At 37.7% G+C, this 17,023-nt stretch overlaps 2 protein-coding genes across 4 annotated transcripts in view; one reads left to right on the top strand and one right to left on the bottom strand.

Annotated features, from left to right (window-relative positions):
• The window catches only part of LOC108363536 (uncharacterized), a 113,353-nt gene that overhangs the window by 32,133 nt on the left and 64,197 nt on the right, over positions 1–17,023 (top strand). For all 3 annotated transcript variants that reach the window (XM_017616924.1, XM_017616923.1, XM_017616925.1), the window contains one exon: positions 10,904–12,356. In XM_017616924.1, the coding sequence (XP_017472413.1) occupies positions 11,104–12,356 (1,253 nt within the window). In that variant the 5' untranslated portion in view covers positions 10,904–11,103. The remainder of the gene's footprint in view (positions 1–10,903; positions 12,357–17,023) is intronic.
• LOC108363538 (uncharacterized protein K02A2.6-like) lies at positions 3,258–7,619 on the bottom strand. Its single transcript, XM_017616926.1, has 2 exons — positions 7,185–7,619; positions 3,258–7,042 (listed from the first exon to the last, which is right to left on the bottom strand). The coding sequence occupies exon 2, from the start codon at positions 4,571–4,573 to the stop codon at positions 3,776–3,778; it is 798 nt and encodes a 265-aa protein (XP_017472415.1). The 5' UTR covers positions 4,574–7,042; positions 7,185–7,619; the 3' UTR covers positions 3,258–3,775.

The raw sequence follows: 17,023 nt of genomic DNA on the forward strand, positions 1-17,023 counted from the left end.
TTGCCCCGTCCAACGCATTTCTTGGATGGCGGTGATGTCAGCTTTTGTCCTTACGAGGACATCAACCAGCCGGGCAGAGGCACCTTCCCCATTAAGGGTCCGGACATTCCAGGTGCATGCCCTCAAATCGTAGTCCTTTAAACGATTGTTCGAGCTGTTGTGTATTGTATCTGTGGCTGTTGGTTTTCTGTATATTTCGAATTCTATCTTGCTTGTGGTATTGTTTATTTTAATTGTCAAATCCAGATAGTTAATCTTTCTTTCTTCTTCCGTTTCCATAGTGAATTTAATATTTTGATGTTGTTTGTTGAGATAGTCGAGGATCTGCTTCTCTTTGTTTCCCCCTATTAGCCATATTACATCATTGACATATATCGCATATATTACTCCTAGGTTGGTTGCTAGGTTTTCCATATATTTGTCCTTTAGTGTTTGTATGAATACCTCCATGTGTATTGCTGACGTCGGATTGCCCATTCCTAGCCCGTTCGTCTGTTTATATATCTTATTATTGAACAGGAAATAGTTCTGTTTAGTGTAACCTTCACACCTCTTTTCATTTTTCCAATCAGTATTTTGTGTACGGTGTTTATGGTTTCTATTGTTGGTATCGACGGGTAAATCCCTTGATGTCGGATGATACGAATTTAGTGTTTTTGTTGATCTGCAAAGAGTTCATCTTTTCGATTATTTCTGCTGTATTCGTAATAGTATATTTATTACGTAACTCCAGGTTATCCTTCAGCAGCGTCTTTAGGTGCCGGGAGCAGACTTGTGGTTAATGATAGGTTTCATCGGAGTGCCTGGTTTGTGTATCTTCGGCAACTCAATCAGCGGAGGGGCACTCGGGTTCATAGGTGTTAGTCTATATGCTAGATTATCCTTTATTATGGTTGTGCTTCTCTTTAAGGTATTTTTTATTACTGCTTGGTATTCTTCAGTGGGATCACTTCCCAATTTATTGCACCCTTTTCAGTATAAGTTTTTCAGTTTTCTCTATGTAATCCCTTTTATCAATAAATACGGTGGTTATGCCTTTGTCCGCTTTTGTGGTTATAACATTTTTTGCCTTAAACTTTTCTTTGAGCCCTTTTATTGTTTGGTTTTCGTCCTGCTTTGTAGTTTTTTTGGCCTTTATGTCTGTTGTAAGTTTAAGATCTTCTTTATTAATGATCCATGTACTCCACCTAGTAGCGAGTAAGTACATATATTGGAAAGAGTATTAGTATACATACATATTGGAATACAGAGTATATTGAGGTAAATATTAGTGTTGCATAACTGAATGTACATTGAGTGTTGTAAAACAGGTATAGTAAAATATAGAATATGGAATGGAATAAAATCTATTTACACAACAATGTCTTTTTCTATTATGGGCCGACATATGTATGTGTCTGGCGTGATCCTGTTCTCCAGATGGAAGCCGTGATATAATAACTTCAGTATCCACGATGATTTGTTCAAGTTCCCTCTTTCGGTTGTACTTGCAATGTTGTGTTTGAGGCCTTTCTTTAATAGTTCTGTTTCTTGCTCGTTGATGTAAACTAGAGGGCTGCATGAATCCATTCAAAACGGCAAATGAATCATTCATATTGAAATTAAATGAATGTGATTGGGTTTGAATTTTATTGAATTTAAATGAATAGCTGTGCTGATATCGAGCCCTAACCGCCAAAATAACGTAAGCGCCATTTTTTTCAAAATTTTCTTTTCGATGCAGAAATACATCTAGATGCCCGAGGAATATTTCTGCATCAAAAATAAAATTTTGAAAAAATGTCGCTTACGTTATTTTGGCGGTTAAGGCTCGATATGATTGCCGACATTACAATATTCAAACGATGTGAAAACAAATTGAGTGAATATGATGGAAACTTTTTTTTATAAATCTAAATACCTACATTTCCTTGTATTTATTGAACTTTGCGTATACATATTTTGCACTTGAATGCGCCATAAAAGAGAGGCATTAGATAATAATATAATTGGTTTCAACATATAGTATATTTATATTTCTATATTTGAATGCAGAAACCTTATTTTATTTACATTGCCTGAGTTAAGAGCAATAGTACAACGTTTTTCGGTTATTAAATTTCTTGCATCTTAAAAGACATTTCAGAAGCCGCGCTACTTGCGGGTATACAGAAAATTTTGCAGATACCACCAGTTAAAACAGTCGAAGTCAGCAGTGAACGTAACATTTAGGTTTGAATTTCCTGATCTACTTGAGCCATGGCGTTGCTTTCATGATTGATTTCAATAACATCTGCGAACGTATTATCTTCCAAAATGTCGTTGCTTTGTATATTTCCATCAGATCCATGTCCAGTAAAGCTAGTCATTATTTCCTTACAACTTCTGATAACTTGTAGTTTTTCATTCGAAGAAAATTGAAGTAGTTTATTTGTTGGCAGAAACAAAAAATAGGCAATTTTGTGGTATTTGGTTAAATGTAGAAAAACTGTTGCCAAAATTTCATTGAGGAGAACCGATTTTACTTGAGTTATAAATTCGCTATCATTTTCACCAGCAAAACAAAACTTTTTTAACTTGCTTACATATGGAATATCGTTTGAGGGAGGGGCATAAGCTTATCGACGTTCACATTGGAACCTAGGTTGCCGCTATGTAAATTAAAAATTTTGCAAATCCTTTTAGCCAAGAACGTCAATTATCTTAAAAGAGCGACAGTTTTTGACAGCCCATCGCGTAATATGAGTAATACCCTCTTATTTCGTCTCATTACTTACTTCTATTTGGCCAACATTATTCACACTATGGGCATTTATAATATAGCATTTATGTCTTACAATATTTGACGTGCTCCCCGTAAATTTGTAAATGCTGCACCATCTTTTACGTGCTGCAATATCGGGCACCTCCTCGCCAGAGTTATTTTTAACATTGGAAAATATATCCCAAACCTTACTACGACCTCTTTTTTGACTCAGAGTGTACTCTCCACTGTGGAGCTTCTCCTTGATGCCGGCACTTTGCAATATTGCGCCTGCGGAGTTCTGTTATTATAAACATATACCATTATCATTATTAAATGGACCGAAATGTAGATTCACTATACATAAATACGTACATCCTATCAAGCGTACTTACGCTTTCCTTTGCCCTTTCCATTATTTTTTTTTCGTTTTCGATGCTAAACACAAAATATCACATAAATTGTAATAAATTTGAATATGGATGAATTTACTGTTTTTTATTAATTCATTTATATATTTCTATATGAAGTTAGAAAATTTAAAACGCAATGAATATTCTAACATACAAAATTCAAAACGCTGGGTATTTTGAACTTGAAATAGAATAGACCATTCTAATGTACTCTTTTTGGCTTGAAATAAGAATCAACTCATGCAGAGGTCTAATGTAAACCTCCCTCAAGTTTACCAATCTGGAATGGAATTTCTGTTGTTGTTGCTTTGCTTCGTCCTCAAGTTACTGAGTTTCTTGTTCAACCTTTCATACTTCTTCATGAGTTTTTTTTATCGGCTTCTATTTTCTCTATTACTTCTGTTGTGGTCCAACAGAATTAAAAAATGTTCAAATTGTTAAGAAAATCCAGTTTATTTAATTCTATATAAATAGTAGCGTGCTTTCTAGTAAAGTACGTAAAAAGGAAGGTGAAGTAAAAAAAAAAATTAAGTCAAATAAGTATATGGTGATCCGATGTGAGTGCTGCCACACTAACAGAAGTTAAGTGAGAACATGGTTGCATTCAATAGGTCTGCAATATCCGCAACATCTCTCCTTGTTAAGAAACGTCATAGTCACTCATCCACGTCGGCGTCTTCTTTATTCGGCCCGGTCTCGCTTCGCTTGCCGGTTGCATCTCCAGCGCCTTTCGGGTAGAAAATCTATCTGGACCAGCTGGATCCTCTACTGCGACCCTCTCGGGATCGTCCTGTAACTGTACTGGAACCCCAAGTCGGGCATGCTTTTCTGACGATTCTGGAGGTTGACGTGTGTCGCCATTATCTACGGCTTGTTGACGGTGCCATGGTGCTTGGTAGAGATCGAAACTGTCACATAAGAACCTTTTAACATCCGTTGACGGTGATCCCTTGTCAGCAAGTCGTATTTTCAACTGATTTATATGCGCTCGAATTATTCTTTGATTTACAGAGATTAAAACGTTGTAGTTTACGTCGCCAAGTTTCTCGATAATGGTGCCTGGTGCCCAACGCTTTTTGTTAACATAAACCAAATCCCCTGCTGCCAGGTGTCTTGGCTTCGCGCCGGGCTTCGTATTAAATCGTTGCTCTTGCTTTGCGTTGCTTTGCGGTTGACGCTGCAACTCCGGTGGGTTTAACAAGTTCGACGAAGTTTTAATTTTTCTTTTTAAGAATGCTTCTGCTGGTGTTTCACCGTTCGGTACATTCGGGGTTGGAGTGGACCTGTACGCTTGTAGAAAAGTTTGTAAGTTCTCTACACTCGTTCCCTCGCTTTTAAGCTTAGTTAGCGTTCTCTTTAGAGTATCCACGAACCGTTCTGCCTGTCCGTTGGATTGTGGGTGACAAGGGGCTGTTCTGACGTGATTCACTCCTCGCATCTTCAAAAATTGTTTGAATTGTGCGCTCACAAATTGTGTTCCATTCAGATACGACCATTCCCATACCTTGAAAATGTCTCATCCAATTTTTCTATAATCACTGATGAGGTTATGCTAGGGGTTTGAAAAATCTCTGGCCATTTATCGTAGGCATCAATTATCACGAAGTAGTAGTTTCCATTACAGGGTCCAGCGATATCTACGTGCAACCGCTCCATAGGCCTTGTTGCTAGCGGCCATGAGTGAAGTGTAGATTTTATAGGCGATTTCGCTACCATCGCATATGGTTGACAATATCGTACGAACGACACGAATCATTCGTCTATGCCAGGTCAAAAAACATGCCCTCTTGCTATAGATTTCATTCTCTCCTTTCCAGGGTGTCCCCGATGTAATTGGCATAAAACGCGTTTTCGCGGACACTGGGATAATAATCCGCTCTCCGAAAAGTAGACATCCTCTCACTGCACTCAAAGAATCTTTGCGTCTATGATAAGGAAGTAGCTCGTACGGCACATTCGCCATCCAGACTTCAATGCTTTCAGAACTGCTTATAGTTGCTTACATTTGCTTGTAGCTTTTAGTACCATACTAAACGTGACTGGAAGTTTCCTGATTTGGTCGTTGACTTCGGCCAATACCTCTTGTTTTAGTTGCGTGCATGCTATGACCATATCTTCATGCTCATTTTTATCCATCAGCCTGGATAGAGTATCCACACACCCAAAATTTTTCGTATTGACGTACTGTAATTCATAATTATACCGCATGAGGGTAAGAGCCCACCCTGTAGTCTATTTGCAGTATGTGCGGGAATACCCTTTTTACTACCAAAGATGGATAGTAATGGCTTGTGATCTGTCCATAATATAAATCTTCGTCCGAAAATATATCGATGAAACTTTTTTACTGCAAATATCAACGCTAGCGCCTTCTCAATCTGAGAATGTTTCTGCTCGGTTGAATGTCGGTCGATGCATCTGCTGCCACTTTTATGGGAAGATCCGGATTATAATGCGTGAGCAGTAAGTCGTACTGCAAAATGCTTTTGAACTTCTCGAAAGCTTGTTGACATTGCGATGTCCATACAAAGTTTACATTATCATGAAGTAGTTCGTTCAGAGGTGCCCTCAGACTGCTCATGCTGCGAACGAATTTCCCGTAATAATTTACGCTGCCCAAAAATGCTCGTAGTTCTGAAATGTTTGTAGGTGGTGGCATCTTCAGTATTGCGCTGATTTCATCTGCATCTGGACGTAGTCCACTCTGTGAAACAATACTTCCTAAATATTTAACCTCCGCAACAAAAAATTTACATGTTTCCAACTTTACGTGAAAGTTGTACTCTCTTAGTCTTTGCAAGACCTTGAATAAGTTTTGTAGATAGGAAAACCATGTAGAGCCCCCAACGATTATATCATCTATATATGCTGCAGTAGCATCTATGTTCGCTAACATAGTATCCATTATTTGCTGGAAAGCACCTGGTGCGCTTTTGACCCCTGGTGCAAGTCGGCTAAATGCGAATAAACCCTAATGCGTACTTATAGTTAGCAACTTTGCTGCCTCCGGCGTGACTGCCGTCTGTAAATATGCATCTGCCAAATCTATATGCGAAAAACAATGACTGTTGGCAATTTTAGCATATATATCTTCCGCCGTAGGTAGTGGATGCTGATGTGGTTGTAGTGCTGAATTTAACCCAGATGAGTAGTCACCACAGATTTGTACTCCGCCTGTTACTTTTCTAACAGCTACAATCGGCGCTGCCCAGTCGGAGAATTCTACTGGTGTTATGATTCCAAGGTTCTCCAGTCTATCCAATTCTGCCTCTATTAGAGCTTGTAAAGCGTACGCCATTGGTCGTTTCGCCCGAAAAATCGGTTGTACATTTGGTTTCAAATGTAGCTGAACAACTGCCTTGCTGCATTTGGCCGGAACAGCGCTAAAAACATCTGCATATCTTCGGTTAATGTCCGTTATAGCTGCAGCTTCAATGGCGGGTATTGATTGCTTGATTTGACAACATACACTACTAAGCGGATGGCCCCATACACCAAAAGTGTCAAGAGCATCTGTACCTAGAACATTCAAAATAATCAAACTCTGCTACAAGAATCTTTATTGGTTTCACTTCTCCGTTAAGCTGAAGTACACATGGGAACTCCGCCTTGAAGCGAATTTTATTCCTCGATGCACTCGTGGCGTGACTGTTAGTTAACTTGACTCCTGGACTTCCCCATTTTCCCCCAATTCTCTTTGCCAATTATCGTCACATCGGAAGCGGTATCAACCTGTAGCTTGAAGATTTTCCCTTCCCCGCCAGCTACTGCTGACGTTATCGGTTTGACATATTTTCGGCGTGCGGCGAAATATACGCAATTTACCTGCACTGCGTTGATTTTCGGTCGCTGTTGGGTTGGTGTTCTACCGCTCTGGGATACTCCTTTTGCGGTTTTTTTCTCTGAGCTTTGCAATAACCCTGTTGTTGTTGTTGTAGCAGCATACAAATTCCCCAAAGACTTTTTGGGGAGTGTTGCTGGAGTGACAGTCCTTGGCCAGATATAAATCTGGGTCGTTCCGGTTACGTAGACCCGACTGTCGTGGGAACGTTTGCAATAACCCTCTTTATGACCTGTTCGACTTTTCGAGATTTTGAAACTTTATTCTGCTTCAATTTTGCACCCGATTCAAACTTCTTATTTCTGGTAGTCTGAGTTTAATTGGCATTTACGCTTTTATTTGGCTGTTCGACCATCACCGTGTCTTTTTTTCAGATTTAGCAAACGGCCTGCCGCACAGTGTATTATTTCCATATTTTAGAAAATATTAATTACATTATTTTATGTCGCCAAATTTCAAAACAACGTCAAAAATGTTTTTAGAAATGCCTGCTAAGGACGAAACAATAACAATTACAAAGTTTAAACCAAAGTGTACGGCGGGACGGGATTCGATTTGGAAGATTACCGAGCGCAGTATTATTTAAAATTGTATATTTGAAACTGAATCTCAATGTTTAATTTGTCGGTGTTATGTGATTTATGCAACAATTGCTAAAATACTATTTTGGCCTTATTTTTTTAGGTATGTTCTTTTTAATGAATATACATTTTTGGGATTTTTGGATTTTAGTAAACTAGGACTGAGTATTTCATGTTAAAGCAAAACGATGTTAATTTAGATTTATTTTTAGCAATTTATTAATTTCATTAGACCCGCAAACTCGTTATCCGCCACTATTCGATAAAGTTTGTATCTCAGTTTATTTACCACTCCTCTTGGACTTTAAACAACACAATTTTAGCTGCTGAAAAGTACAGGTTTTGATGAAATTTTAATTTTTCAGGCCTACTAGGAATTTCATTTTCTTCGAGTAACTTATTTGAATTTCATCTCGGCCGAGACAAATTCTTGTATTTTCGCTTTGAATAGAGAAAGCCTAATACATAACCTTTCCAATAGTATCCCACTTTTGTAAATAGAGCAAGAAATATTGAATTTATAACGGAACTGGAACCAACTTGATTTTTTATCGATATTTTCCATGCACATAATTCACAAAAAAAAAAAATATTTTTGAGTCCATTTTTGTCAGTTTATAATCCATTGTTATAGGGAAATTCTAAATATAAATTTTGGGCATTTTGACCTTTGTAGTTAGATAAATATTTCAGTTTTTGCATTTTTAAAAATTGCAGTTATATAATAGGGTGGCGTGACAGTAACTCTAAATGACCCATTTTTTGTAAAAAGCTTCGCCTATCTTATAACGTACCTTGTGCAAAATTTTATTAATCTATCTTCAATATTTTTCGAATTACAGAATTAAAAGCAGCTAGATGGGTCAAATATTACACTGTGTGCCGTGCTGACTAGCTTACTCAATTTCAGCATAATGCTTGCTTTAACCCAATTACAAAAATTAAGCTCTTAAGATGTCCAGCTGTCATGTCTGCAAGCTTAGAATTTTCACAGCATGCATTTACTCGTGCCGCATATGTTACAATATCTTCTTTTGTCAATTGCAAACATTTGTATCTGAGGCTGAAAATCGACTCCTTCGATGCGAACATTTCCTTCAGGGTTTTCACTGTTTCAGTGAATGATAGGTCTCTTGGGTTTTTGGTAACACGTACGTTGCGTACTTCCCGTATGCTACAGGGTTGAGCTTCCTCATTAATAATCGAACTCGTGCTGGATCATCCAAGTCTTTGCAATCAACGATGAATACATCTTCGTGCCGTGCATACCACACATCGAACGTTAGGTTATTTTGCGGGTCGTAACAGAAATCAACAATACGACTAGCCAAATTTTCCATTAGGCTTCTTCGTGCTTTTGAGGTGTCTTCAGTGAGCATAGCAAGCAATTTGCTTTGAATTTCCAAAAGCTCTTGGATCTTTACGTCCGCCATTGCAATGACTTGCCAATATACACTCGGCTTTTTAACAAAATGGCTGCGTCGAATGATCTCGTCGCAAAACTCGAAATTTTCTTCTTGGTGTAGAATGCCTTGCCAAAAGCCAAAGGTAGTTATTATTTTATTTGCAAGTATCCTTGCAACCTGCACACTCCGAATATTCGTCGCCAATTTCTGACAGAATTAAAGAATGTTCAATTTGTTAAGAAAGTCCAGTTTATTTAATTCTATATAAATAGTAGCGTGCTTTCTAGTAAAGTACGTAAAAATGAAGGTGAAGTAAATAAAGGAAAGTCAAATAAGTATATGGTGATCCGATGTCAGTGCTGCCACACTAGCGGAAGTTGAGTGAGAACATGGTTGCATTCAATAGGTCTGCAATATCCGCAACAGCTTCCATCAAGGTTTCGTTTGGCAGATGCTCCCCTAAGTGTAGGTGGATGGCCAATAGCTCCGCATTTGTATGTTCCTTTTGGCGTCCAAGTTTTTAAATACACATTGGAGGTAGTTGTTCTAAGCTTTCCTGACAATTTTCTGACTCGCTGCTGTTTTTGATTTCGGTTTCATTTGTGCGTATTTTAATATAATATTCATAGCAATATATTGTTTATTAAACCAAATATTGGCGTTTGTGTTGTTGATCCTCAGTGAACGTCGTTGGTATACAGTCAATAGTAAGTTGGTTTTGGAATAATAAACCTGACCGGTATTAATATTTTTTTTTTGGTTATTGTTGTTTCCGTCAGGGTTGGTGTATGATGTATTTTGGAACGAATTTCCGTCATCCCTTTACAAATTTGGTTTGCAGACAAACCGGTATCGGCGTTCACTGAAGATCAACAACACAATATTTGGTTTAATAAGCCATGTGTTGCTATGAATATTATACCAAAATACGCACAAATGCAACCGAAATCAAAAACAGCAGCGAGAACCGATACAGCTACATAGGACAAACAGGACGAAATATATAGACAAGGTATTGAGAACACATAAGGGATTATAATAAGAAAATACGAAAACCAGAGGCTACAACAGAATCGAACTTCGCAAATCACATTATCAAAAATAAATGCGCACCAATAGGACAAACAGCAGAGCTTCTCCATGTACAACATAAAGGACATAGATTGAATATATTAGAAAATATAGAAATATATAAACAGACGACCTTCAAAGGACGAATAATAAATGAGCAAATAAATACTGTATCGGACGTATTGTTTGAACCTCTAAAACTACTCTTAAGGATAGACATAATAGGGAATACACTTACTACAAAAACAAAGAAGGTGAAAATCAGCAAAAACAAGCCATAACAATTCATCTACCTATTGAGCATCGCAAATACTGCAAAACTAGGAAGACGTACCTAACAAAAGGAATATAGGTAGTTAATAAGGAGTATAAATACGGGTAACCAACAAAAATTATCCAGAACGAAAAATGACACTGAAGATGGCACAGCGCCGAAACCGGTTTGTCTCCAAACCAAATTTGACAACGGATGACGGAAATTCGTTCCAAAATACATCATACACCAACCCTGTCGGAAACAACAATAACCAAAAAGGAAATAAAAAAACGTTCCCCATGAAACACATCGTCCACAGATGTAAACCGTAGAAAAAATCCGATAGTTTTTTAGTTTATCGTGTTCAGACACAAACAGGCGCTTTAGAGCACATTGTTTTTATTATTATATATAGAAAAAAAAATTGTCAAAACATCAGGACAGGCACATTTTTTACCCTCATTATATATAAACGGTTAAGAATTCGGCGAAGTAAAACATTTTAATTTCACATCGCCTTGAAAAAAAAACAATTCAAATGTTTCTTGAATATTTCGATTTTAGTCGATCATTTTTTTCTCTCTGTAATAATATTTCTGTTTACCTTCCACAGGCTAAACGAGTTGAAGGCATGTATTTACTGTGAGGCCGAGTAAGCTCTTCGTCAAATCATCAGTATCATTGTTGTTCAGTCTCATAAAAACTATATACGGGTCATCACAAATGACAAAATCTTCCGAATTTATTATTCCTGAACAGCAAACCAAACTTGGTAAGTGGCAAAGCTAAACCAACTGGCAGACGGTAGCTGTTATGACGGAAAGTATGACATTTTTTGCAAGTGTATGTGCGACTGAGTCATTCTCTTCATGTTCTACTATTGACGCAGCAAACTTTGGAATATTTGTCAATAGAATCACAGGATTTAGAATATCTAGCATCGTCAGTAAACAGCACAAATGTAAACAAGGCGATATTGAAATAAGCTATGCTCGTTATAATAAAAACAAAAGAGATTTTTATAAAAATTGCAATTGTTGCTGTGATAACTCAAGGCAGCTTTGGGGTGACACAGCCCAGCCGGTAACTCCACCTGAATTACCTAAAATTGCCGATAGTGATACGTTGCATGAGAAATGCAAGCGGCCAGTTCAACGGCATATTGCGGCCAACAGTTCAAATGTAATACACAATTCTTGTTATTGTCCAACAAATGCAATAAAAGCTAATGTTTTTGGCAGCAATGTTGACCGGACAAAGCAAGCGGACAGCCGTGTTACTGAAACGAAAACATTGCTGCAAACTGATCAAGTTTTGAAATCCTTGACTGCCCCAGCTATAGCTCACAGTAAAACAAAAACATATAGCGGTTTTGACGATAATAGCAGCATAAATAGATTGCACGAGCTAGAGATTTCAAAACGTAGTCATAGAATGATAACACACAGTCACATTTCTGCCGATGAAATGTTTTCAAATGATGATTTTCATCGAATTTGTTCTTTTGCACCTGCTTCAGATAAAGCAATACGCCGAAAAGAAATCAACGCCATAAACCGGGTAGATTTAAGAAAAAATGTCGTGAGCTGTCGTTTTAACAATTTTAGGGGGAGTGGAAGGCTTCACGCTCAAATGTATGGATATTGGATACATTATATCCTCTTAATATTGTTACTGTCACTGTCGCAAGTTCGCTGGACGTACGCTTTACTAGTGGTTGAACCCAAATATGCTGGTCTTGCTGATGATGACTTCATTTCTGATAACGGCAACAACTACCCGTATATTAATGCCAGCATAAGATCGGGCGGAAGCAGTAACCGGATTGGTACAAAATCACCACCAGGTATGATCGGGGTTACTGGAGAAAATTCTGCAACTATTGGCAGTTCATCTTCTGGTGTCACTGGTTACATGGATAAGATGAACAATTTAGAGCGAAATGTTGCGGCTGTTCTTATAAAAGTTGCCTACGGTACAACGTCGACGACTAAACGTAGTATTCCGGATAATAGATACGTAGCCAGTCTGACAACAATCGCCACCCCACTGTTGACGACCCTGCGGTAGGTTGCTTTTTTTTGTTGTCCACTGTACACATAACAGTGTCGCACAAAACATTTGCAACAAAAATAAAATTGTGTAGGAGTTAAGCAGCAGCTAAGCTTTAAGGTAAATTTCTTTAATATCAATAAGAAAAAGCAGATTTAGTGTATAAAACAATGGTGACAGAAAAATACTACATTGCTTTAAAGAAGACGAGACATAAGAAGTCGAGGCAACTGCTTTGCATTGACACGGCATCGACGTAGTTAAATTGTGAATGATTGTAAGTGGTAAGTTTTTCCATTGCGATCTTAATAATGATGATAATCGTATTTTGGCGCCTACACTTTTGTTAAGTGTTTAGCCAAACGTCTCCAATTTGTGGTGTGCGTCTTGATATTGTTACGCAAATGGAGGGACCTACACTTTTTCGCCTCCTCCGAATGGCAAAATGTATTTTATGTGAACATTTTTCATAGCAGAAGTATACTCGGAGGTTTGTCATTGCCTGCAGATGGGCGACCGTTTGTAGAAAAACCTTTTTGTAATTTAGACATTGCCCGGATCGAATCCATGCCATAAGGACTGATAGTACGCACCTCTAACCACACACCAACAGGTCGCCGTTATGATCTTATAGCGTTTTCTTTTCTCGAAATAATGTTGCATTTTTCTGCCTTGCGCCTTGGGTGTCAAGTTTCCGGCTTGTGGCCTCAGCATCTTCACAATAATATTGCGTGCTCTGTCTTTAAAATGTTGCACTCTGATAATGTTGCCATATAAGAAGGTGAAATTTTTTCGAGAAGGAAAACGCCATTAAACTAAATGAAAAATGCCGGTCGATATTTGGTCATAGGTTAAGTCCTGAGGATAGTGAGGGTCAGTGTTGCAATTTTAGCGGTTTCCCCTCTTAATCTAGCAGGTTTTTCTTTAATTTAGCGTTAAAATTTTGAATCTGGTTACTTATTCTGTAACCGCTTAAGCGATTTTGGTCGACAGGAGATACTTCGTTCTGTCCTCGTCTGCTGTCGAAAGCGGCTTTGACATCGATAAATAGATGGTGTTGTGGATCCTATTCCCTCGAGTCTTTGGTGTATTGTGTATTTTGCAAACGTCAAGCTGTGAGGTTGTACTTTATTGCGCTTTGATTTTGGCTTTCTATTTGCTAAGTTTATTGTGCTAATTCTGAGTTAAAGTAGTGATAAAAAGTGCTTATGAGCATCTTAGTGTGAAATAATTGACGCTAAGTGAAAGTTATTGTGTTTTATACTAAACTAAATTTAATTAAATTTCACTAGCATACATTCTAACATTTGTTCTACTCTTTTTGTTTACTTCTTCTAGTAATTCTTGTCACAGCTGTTTGCGTTGCGTTTATTAAGTGTCATAATTACAGTGATACTCAAACTGTTCGCTACATTTATTTAAAGCTATTTACATCAGCTCCTTAATTGTTATAATTTATTTTGTTTGTCTTTTTATTAACGAATGTTATTACATAAATCTTTCAATATGAAGTGCGATCTTGATACTTGCCAAATTAAAAGCGATTCTGAACGCTACTTATCGTGCTGGCTGTGTGATGGTATTTACCATCTCAAATGTGCTGGTTTGACGGGAAGAAGTCTGGACGCTATTAATGATGGCAAGGGCCTTCGCTGGTCTTGAGTAAAGTGCAGGTCAACCGAAGTTGATATTTTCAAGCTATTTAGGCAAACTAGAAATGGTTTTACAGAAATAGGAAGAGAATTGTCGGTACTGACAGAAAAATTTAAGCATTATGAAAATGTGGTCAAATCATTCCAATGCTTTGATACCTTGCAATCTGTTAAGGATATCCGTGTGTCTAAACGTAAGCGTCATCATAGTCCGTCTAAGGAAATTATTGCCGTTGCTCGTCAGAATAATCTTCCGACTGACTTAATTAATCCATCTTCTCCATGTCCTCCAGCATCAGAATCCTCAGCCTCAAAAGAGCGTGTAACGTAATCTGCTTCGGTTAATAACGAGCCTGAAGTATCTTCCCCTTCCCCCATTGAAGTGGTGGCATCATCTTCAAAGCCTCCACCGCCTTCCCTATCCTCAACTACTAACGTAGTAACTCAACCCCTTCCGCCGGTACTCCAGTGTGATACAAGGAAACTAGTTGTGGTTCCGCCAAAGAAGTCAATCTTTGTCTCCAGATTTTCGAGAGACACTACCGAACACGATATAAAGCTTTATATCTCATCAAAAATTACAACTGTCGACTTAAGCATCAGAAAATTTAATTTTAAATACGAAAATTTACGTAAATTTAGATAATTTTAGTGCGCTGCTTAGTAGTTCTTTTGGCCCCCCGGAGCTTTCGTTCGTGAATTCGAATATAGGCCCAAAAAAGGAAATAACTTAGCTAATATTCCCCGTCATAACACTGAATCAAAAAACTAATTATTAAATCTGCTTTAAGTATTTATTACCCAAATGTAAGAGGCTTAAATACTAAATTAACGAACTTATACCTTAAAGGCCTTGAATGTAATTATCATATTCTTTCTTTTACTGAAACTTGGCTGAAACCTCACAATTCAGAGATTCTTCCAAATAATTATCATATCTATAGGCAAGATAGGGAGGACAGAATCGGCGGTGGCGTAATCTTCGCTGTAGACTCTTCAATACCATCTGAAGAAGTTAGTCTTCCACACATTGATTCAGTAGAGATCAAATGCATTCGTGTACAGGCTGGAAAAGGGTCTATTTACTTAGCTCTATGCTATATCCCTCCCCGATCTGACACATTGGTGTATTCACGACTCATCTCTTTACTGAAATCAGTAATATACTGACTAAACCCTCTGACTCAATGATTGTGTTGGGTGATTTTAATTTATCAAGCATATCATGGAACATCATTGACAATGATGTCGTACCTTTCGCGTCTAGTGCGTGGAACAACGTATTTTTAGAGGAGAGTGCTGAACTCTGCCTAACTCAGGTTAATGTACTTCACAATAAGTTTGGTAAAGTATTAGATCTTGTTTATGTTGATGAAGCATCTAAGTCCGTTGTAAATAAGCGTGATCCACTAGTTTTGCCCTGTCTACCACCCTGCTATGGAGGTATCTTACGAAGTTATAAGTGATGTTCAAAATTGCAGTACCCAAGCATACGAACCAAATATTCGCTTTGATTTTTCGAAAGCCAGCTTTAAAAGGCTTAACAAAGAACTGTCTAAATTATCGTGNTTAATAACGAGCCTGAAGTATCTTCCCCTTCCCCCATTGAAGTGGTGGCATCATCTTCAAAGCCTCCACCGCCTTCCCTATCCTCAACTACTAACGTAGTAACTCAACCCCTTCCGCCGGTACNCTGTCTACCACCCTGCTATGGAGGTATCTTACGAAGTTATAAGTGATGTTCAAAATTGCAGTACCCAAGCATACGAACCAAATATTCGCTTTGATTTTTCGAAAGCCAGCTTTAAAAGGCTTAACAAAGAACTGTCTAAATTATCGTGGCCTGCATATAAAGAAAATATTGAACAAAGAGTTGCACTTTTTAACTTTACTTTACATAAATTATTTGAAAAGCTTACTTGTGTAAAATCAAACGGCGCATAATATATAACCCCAAATCATTTTATGACTTCGTAAACTCCAAGCGAAATGTACGTGGGTTTCCTTCCGCCATGAAGTATCAAAATACCGTCTCTAGTGATAATCAAACAATTTCTAACATGTTCGCTCAGTTTTTTAAATCCAATTATTCCATTAACTCACATGCTAACATTGACTATCCTTTTAAACTATGTCCAATGAACTCAATAAATATCCCAGTAATATCTCCCGATGATGTAGTAGTTTATCTGAAATCCTTAAAGCAGTCCTTCAGTTATGGTCCTGACCAGATCCCTACTTGTATTCTTATAAATTGTGCTGATTATCTCTATGAGCCGTTAACAGCGTTATTTAATTTGTCTCTTAAAGAGGGCGTTTTTCCAACTATATGGAAGGAATCGTTCATAACCCCGTTACATAAAAGCGGTAGCAGATCTTCAGTGGAGAACTACCGGGGAATAGCTAAGCTTTCTGCAATTCCTAAATTATTTGAAGCAATTATAACAAATCAGTTGACGCATTCTATCTCTTCTAGCATTTCATATAGTCAACATAGATTTTGCAAAGGCAAATCAACTTCTACAAATTTACTTGAATTAACATCCTATATCTCAAAAGCATTTAGTGAAAGCAAAACTGTTGATGTTATATATACTGACTTCAGTAAAGCATTTGACAAAGTGTGCCTCTCGTTGCTCATCTACAAACTTGATCTTCTTGGTCTTCCACCTAATTTTCTACGTTGGATCTCTTCATACCTATATGATAGATCAAAAAGTGTAATATTTAAAAATACAATCTCTGACGTCATTGATGTTACTTCAGGAGTCCCTCAAGGTAGCCACCTAGGCTCGATTCTGTTCTTATATATACAATTTTCCAAAATTTTAATGTATGTAGATGATGTAAAGCTTTATAAGTCGTACTTTTCAATTAAAGAAAGGTCTTTGCTACAATGAGACTTAAACAGCATGGCTTACTGGTGTCAAGTAAATCTTATGCCTCTAAATCTTAAGAAATGTAAAGTAATGTGCTTCTCGCGAAGAGCTGTTCATCCCGCTTCTTATACAATAGGTAAATATAACCTG

The sequence above is a fragment of the Rhagoletis zephyria genome, unplaced genomic scaffold, assembly GCF_001687245.7.
Source record: "Rhagoletis zephyria isolate East Lansing unplaced genomic scaffold, Rhagoletis_zephyria_1.1 Rzeph_scaffold_01298, whole genome shotgun sequence".
Classification (NCBI taxonomy): domain Eukaryota; kingdom Metazoa; phylum Arthropoda; class Insecta; order Diptera; family Tephritidae; genus Rhagoletis; species Rhagoletis zephyria.